The following is a 19,320-nucleotide window of genomic DNA, read 5'->3' as shown; positions in this document are numbered from 1 at the left end:
GATTTTTTTTTTGCTGGAAGATCTGGTAGTACAGAGTCTCTCAATACACATTTTTTCTATATTATTATTGTAATTATAATGGGGACTTTTAGTGTTAATAATAAATAAGAGGCAATAAATATCTAATGTGCTACTGGACCTGTGCCTTTATTTCAAATTAGTTTGTCAGAGTTTTGCAGCCCAAGCGAGTCCCGTCTTAATTATTTAATTGAATAGGAATAAAATGAAATAATAATGTAACACTTTTTGGGTGCAAATTCCCCAGTTCGTATTGTGGATGTGGGTATGAGGAAAATCAAATATTTATAAGCGCACAATCCTTTCAATTATTTTTCCGACACTTTAATAAGAGGAAAAAATGTTCTAAATGAAATAGAACATTTTTAATGCAACGTGGCTTTAACACATCCTAACACAATATGCCAGTTTCAGTGATTGAAACCAGAGATGGGCCCGACCCATCACATATTCATGCTTCAGAACAGTCTCTGAGTGAAGGTCCCCTCATTTTTCTCAAAGCGATCTCCCTGTTAAGCTTCAAATGTGTTCAAAAGCCGCGTTGAAATGAACAAAAACACGTAAACAAACAAAAAGGTGCCCGCATATCTGGGGTTTTTGTCTGCTTGCAACTTGACTCATGTAGGATGCATACGTCACCGTCAGGCTCCTAATTACTGGGTGCTCAAACAGAAAAACACAGTGCACTCTGGGAAAAAAAGAGTGCCCTGATGGTGCTACTTTCTCCACTGTAGCTATTAATGTTTTACTGGCGTAAAGGATCCTTCACATAAATTTCAAGAAACCCAAAATGGCAATTTCTCCTCCACTTCATAACCCTCCTTAACATCCAATAATAAGGTCGTCTCTAGTGCACGCTGCCAGTTTCACACTACCACATAAACTGGGTTTAAAACGGCTGACAACAGAACCCGATCACGCAGTGGAAGGCATGCATCGTATTTCTCTCCGTTACATAAGACGCAGAACCTGCGACGCGACGTATTATAGATTTAACCTCACACAGGTAAAGTCACACTCATGAAATTAGTACTTTTTGACTCCATGCTTAGACCATCAGTCATTCTGGTTGAAGCTGTACTTCAATGCAGACTTGAAGGACCGTTGAGGCAATTGTTTTTAAATGTTATCTGCCAAAAGATAGACCAGTTGTAACCATGACAACCACCTCCTGTATCACTTATCACTAAGGAAATTGGGAGACTAGTGCAGGTGCTGGCATCTGTACCCACAATCTTATTAGAGTTGGGGTGCACACTGACTTCAGTCTTCATGAAGCTGTCAATTAACATGCAGAGTCAGAATGCTGAATATCGGTGCATACACACCAGATGGGCCAGATACCAACAAGTGATGCCTGAAGTAAAAGTGAAACGCAGAACCGGAAAATGGCAAGCGAAAAAATAAGACATGCAGGGTGTTTTGCTCAGAATTAGGACTGCTCAGGTAAACAAGTACAATTCAGTTCCATGTGAAGCCTTTATTCAGAGAATTCAACATGGACAAACAGTTCTGGAGAACTTCAGCAGGCGTTCGTCTCCTTTAGGTGTGTGTTCAGGACAGTGGAACTTGCTCCCTGAGCATTTAGTCCCAGTAACACCAGAAGGCTGTAGGACATCGTCCGCGAGACGGAGACACACCGGCTGTCCGTCCCACCTAAGCCCGTCCCGTCTCCTGGTGTAAGACCAACTCTCCATACACCTCCCGTCACCCCACCCAGCTCCACCCTATTGTCTTTCATGCTACATGTCTCTTACAACATGGGGCCTCATCATCAGTTCTACTGTAGCACAGCTGTGTGTGCATGGGTGTGGTTATTTTTCATATGTTTCCCTGATAACTACACCCTCGCCTTTATTTCTCTGTGGGGCTGAATTCTTCAGGTCGTGGTTAGCTCTGATGTTAAAGTGATAGCAAGGCTGAGGGTGAGGGTGTGAATTTGCCAGGTTTGTGGGAGGCTGGGTGTGAACGGGCTGTCAGAATAACCACAATCATTATATTTGCCATAAAAGGAGATTGCACCTGACCATTTCTATGCTAATGCGCTCTGCTGAAGATCCTACTGGGGCTTTCCACCAAGAGAAAACATTATTTGTTTAAACAGCGATATTCTTTTATTGAAATGTGACTTATTCACTAATTTCTCATATTTCCACCCAACTTAAAATAGGCCACTATTTAGCACTTTCAATTCAACTTCAGCTTTTGTGTTTTCAATGTCTTTCAATCTTTGTAACCAATAAAGAGGCAAATTCTCACGACAGATAATGAAATGCATTCGTGCTCACTGAACATTTCAATTCATTCATTAATTCAAGATAATGATCTCTGCCTTACCTTTCATAATTCAGGAAAAGTACACTGTCATGTTTTCAATTGTTCCCTTTTAACATGAGCACTGGGTGACAGTTCATCGCAATTTGATCGGCTAAGGTTAGCAGGATCCATGTTTGTGGAAAACAACCCACTGTGCTTAAAACCGGGGCTGGGAGCAGCTGACTTTAGCCGTATTTTTGTCCGGAGTTTATGGCAGCGTTTCTGTTTTGATCAGCACAGCTCTTGCTGGACGGCTCAAGCGATCCTTCTGATATTTGACCCTCCTTTGTCCTTCTTTATCCTGCCTGCCCGATTTGCATGAGCCGTTGGCACGGGCGGTGAGCCCCGCCCCTGCCCCGCCCCCCTCCTGCATTTACATACATAAATCTGCCGAGCAGATTTGTCCATTACAGCGGAGCATCCTAAGAGCAAGGCCTGGGGCTCCAGCAGCTAATAAGCCATGTGCTGTCAAAGCAGCAGCGCATCATTATAAATTGTGCATGGACTTTATGTTTTAAACATTTCAACCGCATCCACACACACACGCTTGCATGCACATGTGCACGCACACACACACACACACACACATTGCCACAGACTCAAACAATACTGGCAGACCCAATGCGAGTGAAGTGTGTCCGCATACGGTATAATATATTGAGCAGATCTCTCCTCGCTCTCGGAGAGTGAGGTGAGCAAAAAGGAAGAAGGAGAAAGAGTATATGTGGTAAGACCAAGTGAGAGAGAGAGAGAGAGAGAGAGAGAGAGAGAGAGAGAGAGAGAGAGAGAGAGAGAGAGAGAGAGAGAGACGAGGGTGTGATGGAGCTTAGCCATCTCAGGAAGAGCTGTCATGCAGAAGCACACATTGGCCACTAGTTTGAGTCCTAATTTCCCTTCCCTGCATGCATGTGTGTGTGTGTGTCCATGCTTGAATGCACTACATATTCTATCAGAGCAGAGAATGCAGGTGTAAATGGTTCAGACTGGTCTCGAGTGGAATATTGAACTCAAGTGTCTCAAACAAAAGCAACATGGAAACTTTAGCCATGGGCAACCAGGGGTGTGAAAAACATGAGAGTTTTAAAGTATGTCTTTGTCTCTCCAAATTAACAATTCATTCTTCTGGAATCTGCTACGAGTCCTGTCTTCTAGGCAGAGATAAAACAGTAAATTTAATGTAGCAGGCTAAAAAAACAACAACAACCAAAAAGTCTACCTCTAGCCAGCCTTTCTATAACATGAGAAAAACAGAGAGGTGGGAATTAAACTGGCCTCATCTGAGGGCTTGCCTCGCCCCGCCTCCGCTAATCGAGGAGCAGCGGATAAATATTTATGCCGCTGTAGCGGTGCAGTGCGGTCCTCTGCCAAACTCCAGCGATGCTGATTTCTGCCGGTCACCTAACTGGGGGGGCTGATGGAGTGGCTGGCTCAGTGGAGGTGGCTCGTCCCTGCTCTGCTGTGGCAAGGGCATTAGTCATCCCCCTGTACCCGGGAAGATGCCGAGATTGCAGGTACTCTCCGTCGCACTCTCGGGTTGCCACGGCGGCGAGTGCCTCGCCCCCCCACCCCACCCCTTCCCGCCCGGTCTCGTAGCCTCTTCCAACACCTCCCCTCTTCCTTGAGTGTAGCATTTTGTGATTAATGTGAGTTTTAATTGTCAAGCTCACTTTTATGCTCATTAAAGTGTATTATGCAGCAGTTAGGGTATTAAAGTTCAGTGAGAAATTTCATGCATACTAATCAGGATGCAAATGAGGCTGGCATGAAAGAATCCCTAGGTGCGAGCCGAAGTGTCGTTAGTTATCTCTTGCCATGGCTGTCTGCAGCAAGCGCAAAAATGACTCTGCCTCAATAGATGTCTCGGCGCATATACGGGGCAAAGAGATGGCTATGTAAGAAGCCTGCAGAAGAATGGCAAAGAGTGTGATAAAGAAGCTATTCAAGGCCACGTATAACAATCAGGACAATGGGCCAAAATAGCTTCCTGAACTGGAGTGTGCCAGGTGTTGGTGAATTTAAATATGCATACAGCTACAGCAGCAATGAACTGAAATATGAGAAGAAAACGTCAGAAATTATTCTCTCATCAAGAGGGAGAATACAGGGAGGAAAATCTTTATTACGTTAAAAAAATACTATAAAATGAATATAGACACAACTTCTGCAAGGTTTTTGGGGGCTCTTACAGTAATAAGGTCAAAATGAAATAACAGAAACTGTTAGATTGAAGCCTCATTACTGAAGGTCCATTTGATAATATAATGTAAAAAAAAGAAGAAGAAAAAAAGCATACAGTACATATGATCAAGAATTAGTAAAATTTTTAACATGTTTAAATTTTTAATAATTCATTTCTAATTAAATATATTGCTGAAGGAAAAAGCAAAAAAGTGTGTGTGTGGGGGGGTGTGGGGTGTGGGTGGGTGTGGGTGTATGGGTGTGGGTGGGTGTGTGTGTGGGTGTGGGGGTGTGTGTGGGGTGTGTGTGTGTGTGTGTGTGTGGGTGTGGGGGTGTGTGGGGTGTGTGGGGTGTGTGTGTGTGTGTGTGGGTGTGTGTGTGGGGGGGGTGTGGGGTGTGGGTGTGTGGGTGTGTGTGGGTGTATGGGTGTGTGAGTGGGTGGGGGTGTGGGGGGTGGGTGAGGGTGTGGGTGTATGGGTGTGTGTGTGTGTGTGTGTGTTTGTGGGTGTGGGTGTGGGTGTATGTGTGTGTGTGTGACTTGAGTGAGGAGTGCCCTTCCTTGGCCCCCCAGCAGTGTCCATACAATGAACAGATTCGATCAGTACAGCCTCACTGTATTTCTGTCTGCAGGGCAAAATGAAGCAATAATAAAGATATTCAAATGGACTGCATATTTCCAGCCCAGCAGGAAGGGGGAGCGCTGGGAAGACACGATAATGTCGGCTGGCTTGTGCCGCATCAGACAGGGTCAGTGGGTGGTAATGTGACCAACAAGAGTGTGTGCGAGAATAGCAGGAAACGGGGATCCTCAAAGGTGCCGGGTTTTCCTAAACCTTCAACAACCAATCCAATAACGGGAATGTCAACATCACGCTTAATAAAAGGACCTGTTTTTTTAAATTAGTTTTTAGTCGGGGCGTGAGGATTAAAAACAACAAAACTGAAGCCAAAATGTTTCACAAACCTGCTGAAGTTGAACAATATTCCAAACAATATGGAACGTATAGTGCATTGAGAAAGTATTAACGAGAGGTTTTTGAGTTCAATGTGGTTTCAGTGAGTAAAATAGTTAGTGCACATCTAAATGTTTGACTAATGTTTAACCATTGTTAGGGGGAGAGTGTGGGCCTTTTCTTTAACCACCAAAACAAGGAAATATATCAGCCAATCAAAAATATTCATGCTATTTAACTTGAAACCACAAAGTTTGAAACATTCAACCTCTAAACACAACACCTGTCTCTGTGTGTGTGTGTGTGTGTGTGTGTGTGAGTGAGAGAGAGAGAGAAAGAGAAAATACATGGAGCAGATTAGAATTAAAAGTGAAAGGACTAGGGCAAGAATTACCCTCCTGACTTTGACTTTTGCCAGCTGTCATTAAAGTGATGCCAAAATGTCAGATCAAACACATTTGTTTTGGCTACGCCTATAAAGATTCATTGATAAATTATCCTAATTAGAGAGGGTCAGCAATCCAGGACTCTGTTTTACACATGTGATTACTCATTCTGTAACAATTCTGGGCAGTCTCACTATTACATATGGTCAAGTTAAAGGTGCAGAAAGGACTGTTTTAAATAAGATGGATCCTAAAATGGTAATTTAATACATACACAAATGCCAATGCCATAGGTAATGGTAGTGTTATACTGTCAAAAGTACAAAACCAATACCATGACAGTAATGATTTCATCTCCAGCAAATTAAATCTCTTTTATAAAACCTTTATTCTGGGCTTTTTAAAAAAAATTGTTTTAGAGATACACATTTTAAAAACAACAAAAGCCTGCAATTATGCTAGTCATACAATTCACACAGGCGTCGCTGTTAAACATCACTATTCTTGAAAAGGCGCGAAGAAAAGCTCTGTTAGGGGTACACTTGTCTGAGATCACAGAGATTTGGTTTTGCCTATTCCCCACAGGTAATGAGCACATTTAAAGTTAGAAAAATAACTCCATAACAGAAAGGAGACGTGATGTGATGGCTCATCACCCACAAATACAGCATGTCCTGTCAGACTACAGTGCACAGCATCTCAGACAGAGCGGACACACACACAGCAGCCGACAGAAGATAAAACTCCGGCACTCGCAGGCTGTGACTTGGTGTGGAGCATCACAATCGTAAGAGAGGACATGAAGCATGCCAACACAGCCTTGCTGCGTGTCTCTGTAGCTCCAAGCAGAAGTTTGAACATACGCATGATGCCACAGCTTTGGAGGCGTCACCTCCACACAGGGGCCAGTCTCTGAAGTGAGCCTAACAGAGCTTTGGCTAGCGTTGTTTGTTGATTCATCCCAATGCCCAACTTACCTCTTTCCTCTTTCTCTGACGCATAGGATAGGCACCGCCCTTAAACGTCTGTGGACGCCCATTAATTAAAACACCGTCTGTAAACGACCGCAAAGAAAACACGAAAGTTGTCAGACTTTTTTTGGTTTGTTTTGTTTTGTTTTGTTTTGTTTTGTTTTGTTTTGTTTTCTACGATCCCTCCTATTCTAGTGCGTACGAGCCCATACAGGACTTGGCGACGGTGAAGAATTCCGCCTTCCCTTCCCTTTTTAGCGCAGCTGCAGACGTCGAAACCACGCCCCTTTCCTTCAATTCGTCCGCACGAAATACGCGATGCTGCACCGAAGCCCCGCCCACTTGCCCATATAAGGCGGCCGTGCCCATACACGGCGAACAATCGCTCACAGTGTAACCTTTTCCCTTCCTGATCCCGTTTATATGGCACGGCGACTTCCGCTCTAGCTGCTAAAGCAGTGCGATCATGGCGGAGCGCGTTCAGCAGCCCGCAGCCAAACGGCTGTGCTGCCGACCCGGGTACAGCGCGGCGTGCAGGCAGGGCCAGCGGGCCGGCGGAGCGGTGTGCGGCGCCTCGGGGTCCGGCCAAGGGGCGTCCGGCAAAACCCAGAGCCCGGAGTCGCTCTTGGACATTGCGGCGAGGAAAGTGGCCGAGAAGTGGCCGTTTCAGAGGGTGGAGGAGCGCTTCGAGAGGATCCCGGAGCCAGTCCAGAGGAGGATCGTGTACTGGTCTTTTCCGCGGAGCGAACGGGAGATCTGCATGTATTCCTCCTTCAACACGGACGGGGAGGATAGCGCGGCTGCCGCCGACGGCGGCGACGAGAGCCGGCTGCCCTTCCGGCGGGGCATAGCCCTCCTGGAGGGCGGCTGTGTGGACAACGTCCTGCAAGTCGGTGAGTGCGACCAAGCGTCACGGAAAATGCTGAAATTATTCGCCGCCCGAGTTCAGCGCCTCTATAATAAACGTCGTCGGTAGTTATATTCGAGTCACGGTTCAAGTGCGGCCGGACCAAAGCGAAACAAATGAAGGAAATCGATTTGAGTTTACGACGAACAAAGGAAGGAATACGACAAAGGGCGCAACGGGTTTAAATCTCCCAGTAGGGTTAACGTTACATCTCGACAGGGCTGGCGTTTTGTTCCCGTTTAGGCTGGATGTCTAGTTGCCATTTGTTCCGGGAGAAAGAGCGATATAAATATATTGTGAGCCCTTTTCTGAGGAGCGGTAGGAGTAGTTGTGCTTTAGCCCTTTTATCTGTGCCGACTACATATTTGCGCTCCGACTCACGACAGACAGCAGCGCGGAAGTGGAGCTGCGTACCCAGCCATTACCAAGGGCTGCGCAGCAAACGCGTTCGTCGACCCCCTCAAGCGCGTCCTCGGCCGTCGCCGTTGTTCTCCTGTCCACCCGTTTCCTGGAGCCGACGCGGACGAGGCTGCGAGGCTTGTCTGTGCGGTTTGTTTTGCTGGCGTGGGGGAGGCTGTAGGCGGACCGAGGCTGTCCGAGAGCTGCTGGACGAGGCAAATGTCAGCGACATGTCAGGCGTGTGTTGTCCAAGTTTGGGCCTTTCGGTAGATGGATGAAGGGTTTTCTTATGAAATAAGGATTCGCTGGCTGGTTTGTTTTTTTTTGTTGTTGTTCTAAAAGCTACCTATTGGTGCTTTTGGTTTGTGTTTAGTCAGTGCGCATATCAAATAGCCGTCAGGCATCCCCATTGAAATTGGCACTTTGTTCCCATTTTCATGTTCATTTGTGTCTTTTCAGCTTTCTGTCACCCTCCAAAAGGAAGGCAAACAAAAGCGCCTTTTTATTTCTTTTCACTGCTTGTTAAATAGAAGAGATTTGGAAGGGGCGGGAGGAATGGCGATTTAAAGCTGCAGCGTCTCATTTTTTTTTAAAACGGACCTCGTCTTGCACCAGTTTCCAGCTGATCGATCAGACCGTTGCATGGTCATGTGCTGCTGGGGAATATTCAGCACTGGGGTGACAGGGAGACCCGCTTGGAGAAATGAACACCAGTGCGGAAAAGAATTCTGCATCCGTGCATTGTTTCGGGGGTGCCCAGTGCATTCAAACTTCAGTCATCTTTGTTTGGAACCACTGCAGCCAGCTTCCGACGCTGCGATCGTACGTGGTTTCGGGGTAATCCCATTACCCTGTATGGTTAATCTGAATTGTAATGCAGTCCACAATCATAATTCTCTGCGTGACCATTCCCCTCCTCCGTCGGTTGCTGGTTCGGTGCCCTCTCTCCTGAGCCAAAATGGGTGTCTGCTCACAATAACACAAGTTTAGCCCCAGCCTCCTCACTGCTGCAGCTGCCTGGAGGCTCTCAAACAGGGCTCCTCTCTCTGAGATCAAGAGCCCCGTCCTGTTTTCCATCTCACTCTGTGCAATAGCTGCCAGTGAGGAGTACTTATCTTTTGTGTGTGTGTGCACGCGCGCATGCATGCATGCATGCATACACGCTCCTCATTCTGCATTCTAGCAATGGTAAATGACAGGGCTGTGCGCACACACACATACGCGCAGGGAGGGTTTCTTGGCTGATTGCATCCCAGTGTGGAATGCGCTGCAAAAAATAAATCCAACAAGTGATAAATAAAAGATGCAATCTGGCAACCCAGCCCAGGCCGGGGGTGAGCGCCCTAGCTAAGGCCCGGCGACTCATGGGGATTTGTTTGTTGTCATTTGTAGGTATAGATGAACGGTGAATACTGGGTTTGGAAATGCTGTATATATTCCTCTGTAAATAGCTTGGCTTCACTATTGCTCTGGCAGGTGGCCATGATGTCTCTATTTACATCCCAAGGACGTATGAGAACGCCCCCCTCAACCTCTGGAGCTGACAATGCAGTGTGTTTCTGTCTCCCAGGTGTGACAGACACAGGCCTGGCGTGAGAGGGGGTGAACATGTTTCGTATCACTCTGTAGGAATCATTACTATAGCACTTCCTGTGACGGGGTCCTCGAAATGTGTTGTTGTGGAATGTGGACCTCGGGGTCTGTGTGGAAACAGCCGTCGACACAAAAGGGTAATGTGACGCAGGCTTCAGGATGCGATTACCCTGTGGCTGTCGTCATGTTCAGAGCACAGGAGCATGCCGCCGACATTGGCGCGAGGTTCTGTTTGTTATTGTTTACATCAGCATATCGACTAGCAGCAGGTCACACTGTGACCCAAGGGGTCGCAGAGGTCAAGTTCAACCTTCTTTATTCAGCATGCTTCACTACATGGTGTCTTTCCACTCGTTTACTGAGGGAACTGTTGTGCAGCGCTCATTAAGGAACACAAGCTTCTTTATTTTAAATATTTTAAAATGGAAGTTTAGCACTCATAGCTAATTAGCAGTATTTTAGCATTATCAACTCAGATATGTAAGAATATTCTCAGTATGAGATGAGATATTGTGGTTATGCTATGGAGTGATTTTTTTTTTTTTTTCAGGAAAAAAATAAGAGAGAAATTAATTAATGAAACAATATTTTGGCTAATTTTCAAATGTCAGTACATATAAAGTGAAGTTTTGTTTTTCTCATTTTAATAATCACACAATTGAAAGTTCAGAACAAGGACACTAAAGTCCCTTACTGAAATATGTTGACTGTGATCTGTAAAATGAGAGCTTTGTGTGATTGTATGCATGCATGTAACTACATGGTATGAACACACTGATAACACATTCTGCATACAAAATGTGTGGTGGGGGGGTGTCCTGGTGTTGCCAAACGACATTTCTGACATTTTGTACATGGAAGTGCAGAACTTAAGATCTTGCATGAGGATGTTGCCTGAAATGTCAATCACAGGGAAGGAAGCCGTGCGGAGGGGAGAGAGGGGAATCGTCGGAGGGTCTGATGGCTTGTTGCGTGGCAGGAGCTTTGCAGGGAAAGGGAACGTCTGATGGGTGTCTGGTGCCTTTCTGTTTTTGGCTCATTTTGGGGTGAAAGGCCATTTGAATGACTTTTTAAATGATCGTCAGCATCACATGATGTGAATCATAGCCGATTTCTTGAGTAACGTTGGGGAAGCTTTCTGGCCGACGCTGAGATGACGGGAGTTACGACATCCAGGACTGTAAGTGCTCTGTGGCTTCCTGTAGTGGCGGGTCGAGGTAAAGGGATTAGAATCTTGAAGGTTCCTACATGGAGTGCTTGCTGTGTCCTGTCCTCTCTCAGGTTCACCCTCTGGGGTTTAATTAGTTGATAAGGCAGGGTTATCCAGTGGTTTTTACTTTTTGGATGATGATGATGATGATTGTTATTATTATTCCCTCCCTCGCCACTGCTGCAGGATCAGGATTAGATGCTGATGTATGCTGGTTTTGCAATGACACTTGCACTGCTGGCATGGGATTACTGCGCGTGTGTGCGTTTTGTAATGTATATCTTTTTCCTGCACTTTTCTCTTCACAGGTTTTTCATCTTTTAAAAAAATGATTATTGCAAACTGACTTGTGTCTTCAGTCTCTGAAGCGATGCTCCAGAATCCTGCTGTCGTCGTGTTGATTCGGTAACTCTCGGCTTGGCTTTGCACGGGTCTAAGACGCGCAGCGATGTATCCTGGCTGATGAATGCTGGATGCAGTGTTGGTCTGAGCACTCCTAAGTACACAGGCAAGGGTTTTTACCCTGCGGGGCCATCCTGGGCGGGGCGGCGGACCGCGGAAGCGTCTGGCAAGCCCATCGCGCTCGTACCCTGCAGCACGATCATTTCCAGCAGCACTTCAGCTGGAGTGCTGTGACCTCATGTGGAGGAAGTCGAGAGCCGTGCACATTTTCCCTTGGAGTGCTTCCTTTTCTGAGTGACTCCCGAACAGCGAGCAGGCCCCATATCACTCCTCAGCACACATCCACTCTTTATTTCCCTCTTTGTAGGGTTTGTGTTGTGGTTTTTTGCCTCGGACATGACCAGGCTGGGTCTGCATGCGTGACTGGAGATTACATGCCAGCTGTGACTGACCAGAACACGTCTGGCCTTCCCACATCCAAACAGTTACAAGGTATCTGGTCCTCTGGCAAGATGGGTGCATGACATGCCTTCTCAGCAACAAACCGTGTGTGCGCGCAGACACTCTGGTTACTCTGGTGCTAGTTTAAGTACTGCTTAGCTCCTATATTCCAACAGAAAGGTTCCAGAAATGTGTTCTGGAGGGTGTTGACTTATATTTCAAGAAGTTGGGCTTTACGTTTGGAGAGTTCAGGCAGCATTTGAGTTATAGCCTCTTAAATTTTTGATTTAAGGGATCTTTGGAGTTTTGCCCTTTCGGCCTCTACACATGTCATAAACGGATGTTCACTTGAGCAGAGTTGACTGCTTTGTTCTTTGGTGCATATGGAATCCGCCCATAACGCTTTCCGACTGTCCATATGTCGGAGGGAATATTCCCCAAGAACGACTTGGATTCCCAGGTGAAGTAATGAAGAATTGTGTGCCACAGTTGTGTTGCTCTTATCTTGTGTGTTGAATGTTCTGGAATGTAAATCTGGAGCCGCAACACCTACATCTTTGGCGTTGCCCGTGCTGGGTGCGTCTGAAGAACACAGATGGTTTTCCGCACTGTGGAGACGTCTGGAGACGTCTGTGTGGCACTGGAGCTGGAAGAAAATGTGGTCACATCATGGGCCTACATTAGCTCTCTCTCTCACACGCACGCATGCTGGATTAATGAGTTCAAGAAAGGATTGTGGAGATGTGGACCAATAAACAGAGCTCAGTGCTTATTGGAAAGGGCTTTAATGCGTTCCTTCACCCCCACCCATTTCTGATTCTTGTGTTTATCAGCAGTATTTGAAATGCAAATGGAAACTCAATATATTTCTGTCTCACATAATCAATTTTTACTGGAGCTGTTGTGAGCTGTGAATCTGGAGCAGACCTGTGAGGTGAATAGTCCATCTTTCACCTACACGTTCCTGCACTCTCGTGTTATGAAAAGGATATTATTTTCAGAAAAGGGTTTGTTTTAAATACTTCAGCCTTTAAAAAGGAAAGCTTTATGACTGGAGCATGGAAGGAAAATGTCCAACCTATTTTTGTCCTTTTTTACGACTGGGTAAAGACGTGATTGTGGCTTGTAGGAAATGGGTTGAAGTATTTTTCTCTCGGACTGATGCCGCTGGAAATCTCAGGGTCCCGTGCAGGTTTTTTCCAGGTTGTCGTCAACCTCTCCGAGGCGCGCGACTCGAGTTTGCCTTCACTCGAGGGACGCGTTTGTATTTTCTGGCCCCGGCGGTTCCGGTTTGGAAACGCGGCGCCCTCCTCCCTCGGAAAAGGGCTCCCTGCCTGCCTTCCACTCATTAGCCCATGAGGAGGAGGGGGGGGAAACCCGGATATTGTGCTCCGGGTTCCTCTGTCCTTCGGTGGGGGAGATTTGATGAGGGGAGCAATGGGAAGTGCCTGTAAGGGCAGCAGCTGTTTTGGTTTTTTTTTTTCTTAGTTAATATTTAGTTAATCTCTAGACTCCAGACCTGCGGGACTGTTTTCCTCCTGCTCACATCCATCTTCCGCTGATCGGCCATGTCCCCCTGTGCCGTTAACCTTCGCTGAGAGTGGGAAGGTGGGCGGCGTGTGTAGGAGAGAGTGGGAAGGTGGGTGTGGGTGAAGTGAGGCAGGGAAATCGAGCTCACCTTTCTTCAGTGAGGAAGTCTTTATTTTCTTCCTGTGCCACCTCACTGTTCTTCTGGCGTGCCTGCGTGGCGACATCAGGCGTCCCAGCATGCCTGCGGGGCTGGACCCTATAAAAAGGCTGCCCCGTTCTCCCAGGCCCGTAAGGCAGGGAATTACCTTAAAGGCCATATTGCAACCCTTGTCCCTAATCCAGACTACGCCGCGCTACTGGCAGCGGCCGGGTGCCCTGACGCGCGCTGACGCACGTCGCCAGCTCGGCCCGGTGCGGGAACGGGCCCCGAACCAGCACGGCGGGACGCAGAGGTGGGGCGGGGTCCTCAGCGTGGCCCCTTCCCTGCTCCGTATGGCGTGAGGAACAGGGCCCTATAGTGCTGCGGAGCACGGTCCCGGCATGGCGCCGAGGTACCCATCCGTCTTCGGTACGCTCAGGAATTGTGGGGGGACGGGGACGGACGGACGACTTAATCGTTGCTCGGTATGCTGGTGAAGACGATGGCCACATGGCTGGAACTCTTCAAACCCTTTTCCAGAGGCCCCAGAATGCCTGGGCGCACACCCCGGGACAGGCTTCCACATGCAGGCAAGTCCCTAAAAGAGGGGAGGGGAGTTGGTGAGTGCCAAAATTAGTCATTACATGGATAAGCCCTGAAAAGTGACCCATGTGACCAACATGGTCCAAACGCCTGTCCCTGCAACGAGGAATGGAGGGCAGAATGTTGGATGGCTCTCGCCAGGCTCTGGAGGCAACACCAGGTGGCATTTCTTCGTTTTCTTTTTTCTTATCTTGTTTTTATTCTATCTGGCTTTTGAGTGTGGTTAACCCTGCCGAACAACGCCGGGTTGCCAGGATTCCGCCTTCCTGTGACCCAGGGTGCTAGCGCGGGATCCGCTAGCATGCTAGTGACGGAGGCTAGCAGACGGGTCCAGGAGGGATGTGTGTGCACAGACGAGTGTCTGGATATCTGGCAAAGTATTGGAGCGAGGAAGTGCAACGACAATAAAAATGCACTGTCTGTTAATACTGTTAATAGTGTAGCTCTGAGTTCTCTTTCAGGACATTGTATTTTGAAAACAGTTTCAAGTCCACAATTGTTATAGACAAAATCCATATCATGATCGACCAATAACAGACAATAAAAGGCAGTAGGAAAAGTATTGTTTTTTCAGCACGCGAGACACATGACCTTGTGCTTGCCACTGGAGGACGGGGCCGATTGAAACGTCCTGAGTTGGCGGCGCAGCAGTGGGTGCCTGCAGAGCCATGGGGTACAAACTATTGACAGGCCTTTATCATTTTCATTCGCAAGCCGCGGTAGAGCAGAACCGCCTGAGCTCATGTCAATTCGCCAGCGAAACCCAGAACCGATCGAGATTTATGGCGGCATAAGCAAGACGAATGGGTGTCCCGGCCTACCTCCGCAGAGCCCGATCCGAAGCCCGAATATGCCACAAATGACATATTTAGCGCTGTGAGAAGCGTCCGCGCTGATTAATTTAGTGTGGAGAGAGCGGCAATATTGACATCGCCATGGAACCGGTGGCGGGGGGGCTCGCGGTGAACTATAATAGTGATCATAATTCTGTCTGCAAGCCATGGAAGAAGGAGGGGAGAAAGGACCCTCTCCCGCTTGCACTTCCCGAAATGAATAGGAATTGGATATGCAATGCGGTATGACGAATCGCCCGTGCTAAAACGAAGTCTTCGCAGCGAAGCTCGTGATTTAGGCGCTGGCCATTTTATGAGCGTTGATCTAACATTAACAGGCAATACTCCACACTCTAGTGTTATTCTTTTTTTAATTGCTGGATGGGAGGTGAAAGGTATGTTCCGTTACGGCTGGGGCGCCCAATAAACCGACGGTGTGAGTCACGCCCTGAAGTCAGTTATGTGGCCGTCCTTTGTCTCGGAATTAGTCACGTAACAGAATACGCTTTGGCGCTCGCACGCTCGCCGCGGCTTCCTACAGACATCAGCTGCTGAGTCAGCTGTGCTCCCAGGGCAGTTTCGAGCAGCACGAACAGTCTCCCGGACTTGTTTTTCTGGATAAGGATGGAGGAAGAAAGAAAAGATAGAAAAAGACACCAGCATATCACAAACTTCCACGCTCCATTTAAAGGGCACACAGGAAAAGTTGGAGCGAGGCAATGCGCGTTTCTGTCGTCCTGGCGTGCGCTGGTGTGATGTGTTTTGCGTTAGGGGAAATTGGTCTGTGGTCACGCGTCGCACCCCCCTGCTATAATGGCAGCCCACTGCAGTAAGTGTGCTGTGACTTTGACAGCCTTTTAAAAGTTGAGTCTGCCACAGCTGTGCTAGCCACACACACACACATTCACGCTCACAGCTGCCGGGAGGGGCATATGTGGCAGTTACATCTACCTTTGTGTGTATATCGAGACCAGTGTGTTAAATGTTGCTAGATTGTGACTCCCTGCCTGCAGACCAAGAAAGGCTTCAGCAATTTATAGTTAATATCACATTAAAATATTACAAATTTGAAAATGACACACCTGAAGGACACAACGGTCGTTTTGAAATCATTCTCCTCAGCTCTATTGATCTGTGACCTCACTTCCTCAAAAACATCCTAGCCCATGTGACAGTATTTGTGTAATGAGTGGTCAGCAGGAGGTCCTCGGGGCCCCAGGGCCCCTGGAACACACACACAGTGACGGATCTGTTTGTGTTTGCACCCACAACTCTGTCTGTGAAGCCTGGTTGCATGGGTTCACATTCTTGGTAATCTCGTCTATCCGCGGCCTAGAACCGACTGCAGTGCTTGGGCCCCTGTGTCGGTGTCCTTCAGTGAAGGGAAGGTCCTTGCCGGACTTTGGGAAGTGGCCACGAGCACCTCTGGTGCTGATCCCGCGCTCCGACTGGGGTCCGACAAGCCGGCGGCTGCCTCGTTCGCCTATGGCCCCTGGACCGCAAGGCTTGGCGCCGTACTAAACCCCCCAAACCTCAGCTCTAAAACAAGCAGCTCCACAGCCTGGCATCATAGCCTGCGCCATCCCCCACGCTACCCACGGCGCGTTTCAGTGGGCACAACGAGAGCTTGGCGGCTCATGCCATCCATACCAACGGCTCCGGCTGCATGTTGGGCCTCCAGATGGACTGGTGCCACCAGCCCCTCCGCTGGATCTGCGCTCCGCCTCCGGACATCAACCTCCACCAGCAGCCGAGAAATCGCCTCCTTTGATTGGCGCAAGCAGGAGCACACATGTGCTGCGGGCCTCTCGCGCGGCGTAATCCTCATTGTCTCTAACCTTCATCCCCAGCCTGGTGCGGACCGGAACATATGTAGCCAATCGCCGATCTAGACAGAGTCATAATTCTGTGGTCTGCGTCTTGTGCTTTGAAAAGGATCCATTTCCTCTGGCAGGGACTGCAGCTGGGTTTGCGGCAAGACCCAGACCAGCCGATCCTGAACCCCCTCCTCCGGGCTGGCATGCGTGTCTAGCGGGATTCCTCACATGCATGGCTTCCCCCCCCCCCCCCCCCCAAAGTGACAGTGACCCTGGTCGGTTCTCTGGGGATCGATCTTTTCTTCTGTGGCCTGTTGTGCAGTCTGGGCACACCTGTTGGGAGCCTGGAGGTCGCGGGTCGAATCTCAGGGGCTACCCAACCCCCCACCGACCCCAGCAAGGGCTGGTTGGTGCAGGTGACACACAAGCAGAAAGTCTCCATATGGAGTACAGATCGGGGCTTCACAGTGACTGCTGACGGTCGTCTTCTCGAACAGCCGCTTACCCCCCCGGCCCTGCGCTGACCTTCTCAAACACATTTGTGCGGTTTGCTGGGTGCTGGAATTTTTGGGGAGATTGTGGGGGGTTGCTCACTTCCTCCTGTGCTTTTCTAGTCTTGCATCTCTGTAGTTGCATCATTGCATCATCAGCGCTCTCTTGCCTTGCTGATCGGCGTCCGTGCATTCCACAGGAAGGTGGGTCGTGCTGGAGCAGTGGTTCACCGGGCTCATTCCCGGGAGACTTCACGCTCTGGCCAAGGTCAAAGGGCTCGTGCTTGACCTTTCAGACGATGTTAACCCCTCGTCTTCTCATGATTAGATTGTGATGATGAGACACTCTCAGCTGGTCTGGCCCTCCTGTGGTCGTCTCTCCCTTTTTAAAAATTCAGAGAAGGGAGTTGGTTATAGATAAGGATGCACACATCATCCACCCCACCCCAGCACTCTCTCATCATAAAGCTCTTCACAGCTCGATTAACCCGTTAAGTGTTTGTCCTTGTAACAGTACACCTTACAGGGCCTGAGTGCTGTGCTAGCCACACTTGATGCCGCCCCCCATGCCGTCGGAGGTGCTTACGCTATAATCGCCACACCGCGGTCTGGATGCACTATAGTTTCAACATGGGCTTTCCCCAACACCATAGCAGTGATCATGACATGTACAGAGATTTTCTCTAACATGTAAGCATAATCTCCTGTGCTACAAAGATTAAGAAGCAAAGTGTGGATTGGCTGACCGTGTGTGCATTCGTGCGTGCGCATGCCAGGTGTCGAAGTAAAAAAGGCTGGACTGGCAGCAGTAATTCCTGCTTTGTCACATCTGTGGTTATTGATATTTGAAACTTCCACAACAGGCTCACACAAGTTCTCCAACATGTCCAAATCGAGCCTACAAAAGCCAAGAACCCATCAGGACAGAAGTGAAGTGTGTGTGTGTGTGTACACAAAAAAACAAACCCCTCTCTTTGGCGTGGGCTAAGTCCGGCCTTTGCGTCCCCCCTGTGCCTGGGTCATGCTTTGCTTCGTGGTGTGTCCCTGCAGCTGGCCATGGGAGCAGCTGACCAAACCCAGAGCCCATGAGGCTTGTGGGAAGCCCTGAACCATCAGTCAGGAGGGAGGGCCGCGGGGGCCTTGGCTATGGCCTCCGGTTTCTGCAGGTTGGGAGGCAGGGACACCTGGAAGCACACAGCATTCACAGGCACGGAGACGCTCTCCTCTCACACTGAAGCACAAAGTGGCCTGGGAGCCTTTCAAATGTCCCAGGGCTGAGGAAGGGGAGGTGCCTGGCCCCCACCACACACACTCGCGCTCTCTCTCTCTGAGAAGACTCCATCGTTCCCACTAGATCTCGCTTATATCTCCTCTGGTTTCGGCGCACACAGACCTGACGTCCTGGACGGAGTCCTTAAACACGAGTCGTTTCCTTCCCTGTTTATGGAGTCGGCGGTGGCGCTCGGTTCTTGTCCATGCGCGCCAAAGAACGGCCGCGGCTGAACTGAGCGGCTCAGATGGCAGTGTGTTGTGGAGGGGAGGTCGAGGATCCCTGCCGAGCTTCAAATGTGGCTCTCTGGCACTTGCAGCCTCAAAAAAGAATAAGAGAAAAGAAACAACATGGCTGACTGCTCCCGCTCGCTAAGTGTGTTTTCATTTGAGGAAAGCAGACTGCTGCTAGCGTTCCGGCTCGGAGCAAAGCCGACAGCCGTGCATCCGAGGTTGCTCAGCGGCTCTGGGTTGTGCGCCTTTCGTGCCTCGGCCCGTGTTTAATCGCCCCTCCTCCCCCTCAGACTCCTTCTGCTCCTCTCATGTCATGCCACAGTGCCTGCACCTCGCTGACACACTGTACATCTTTTTGACAAAATCAGCTTTTATTGACGATGAGCCTTTGACGTTGTTGGCTTTGCTTATATAATTTGTGTACTTGTGCACACAATCGACGCGGACGTATGTGGGATAGGCATTGTGGGAATGGCGCTGGCTAAAGCCTGTTGGAGGTGTTCCTTCCCACTGAAACGGCTTGAGTGTGTCCTGTATCTCTACCCTCCCCCGCGCCTCCTTTTCAGTTGTCTGTCTCGGCTGCGTCCAAAAAAACTGAAGTGCTACTTGTGGAGTCGCCGTCGAAGCTGG

General features: G+C 48.8%; 1 protein-coding gene across 1 annotated transcript in view; it reads left to right on the top strand.

Annotated features, from left to right (window-relative positions):
- Positions 1 to 7,251: 7,251 nt before the first annotated feature.
- LOC113583925 (zinc finger, SWIM-type containing 6) overlaps positions 7,252 to 19,320 on the top strand; it is a 41,178-nt gene continuing 29,109 nt past the window's right edge. The window contains exon 1 of the mRNA XM_027020559.3: positions 7,252 to 7,715. Within this exon, the coding sequence (XP_026876360.2) occupies positions 7,289 to 7,715 (427 nt within the window). The 5' untranslated portion in view covers positions 7,252 to 7,288. The remainder of the gene's footprint in view (positions 7,716 to 19,320) is intronic.

The sequence above is a fragment of the Electrophorus electricus genome, chromosome 19, assembly GCF_041902795.1.
Source record: "Electrophorus electricus isolate QZ-2024a chromosome 19, ASM4190279v1, whole genome shotgun sequence".
In the NCBI taxonomy this organism is placed as follows: domain Eukaryota; kingdom Metazoa; phylum Chordata; class Actinopteri; order Gymnotiformes; family Gymnotidae; genus Electrophorus; species Electrophorus electricus.
Note: the sequence above shows the minus strand (reverse complement) of the source record. Positions and strands in the feature narration are given on the sequence as shown.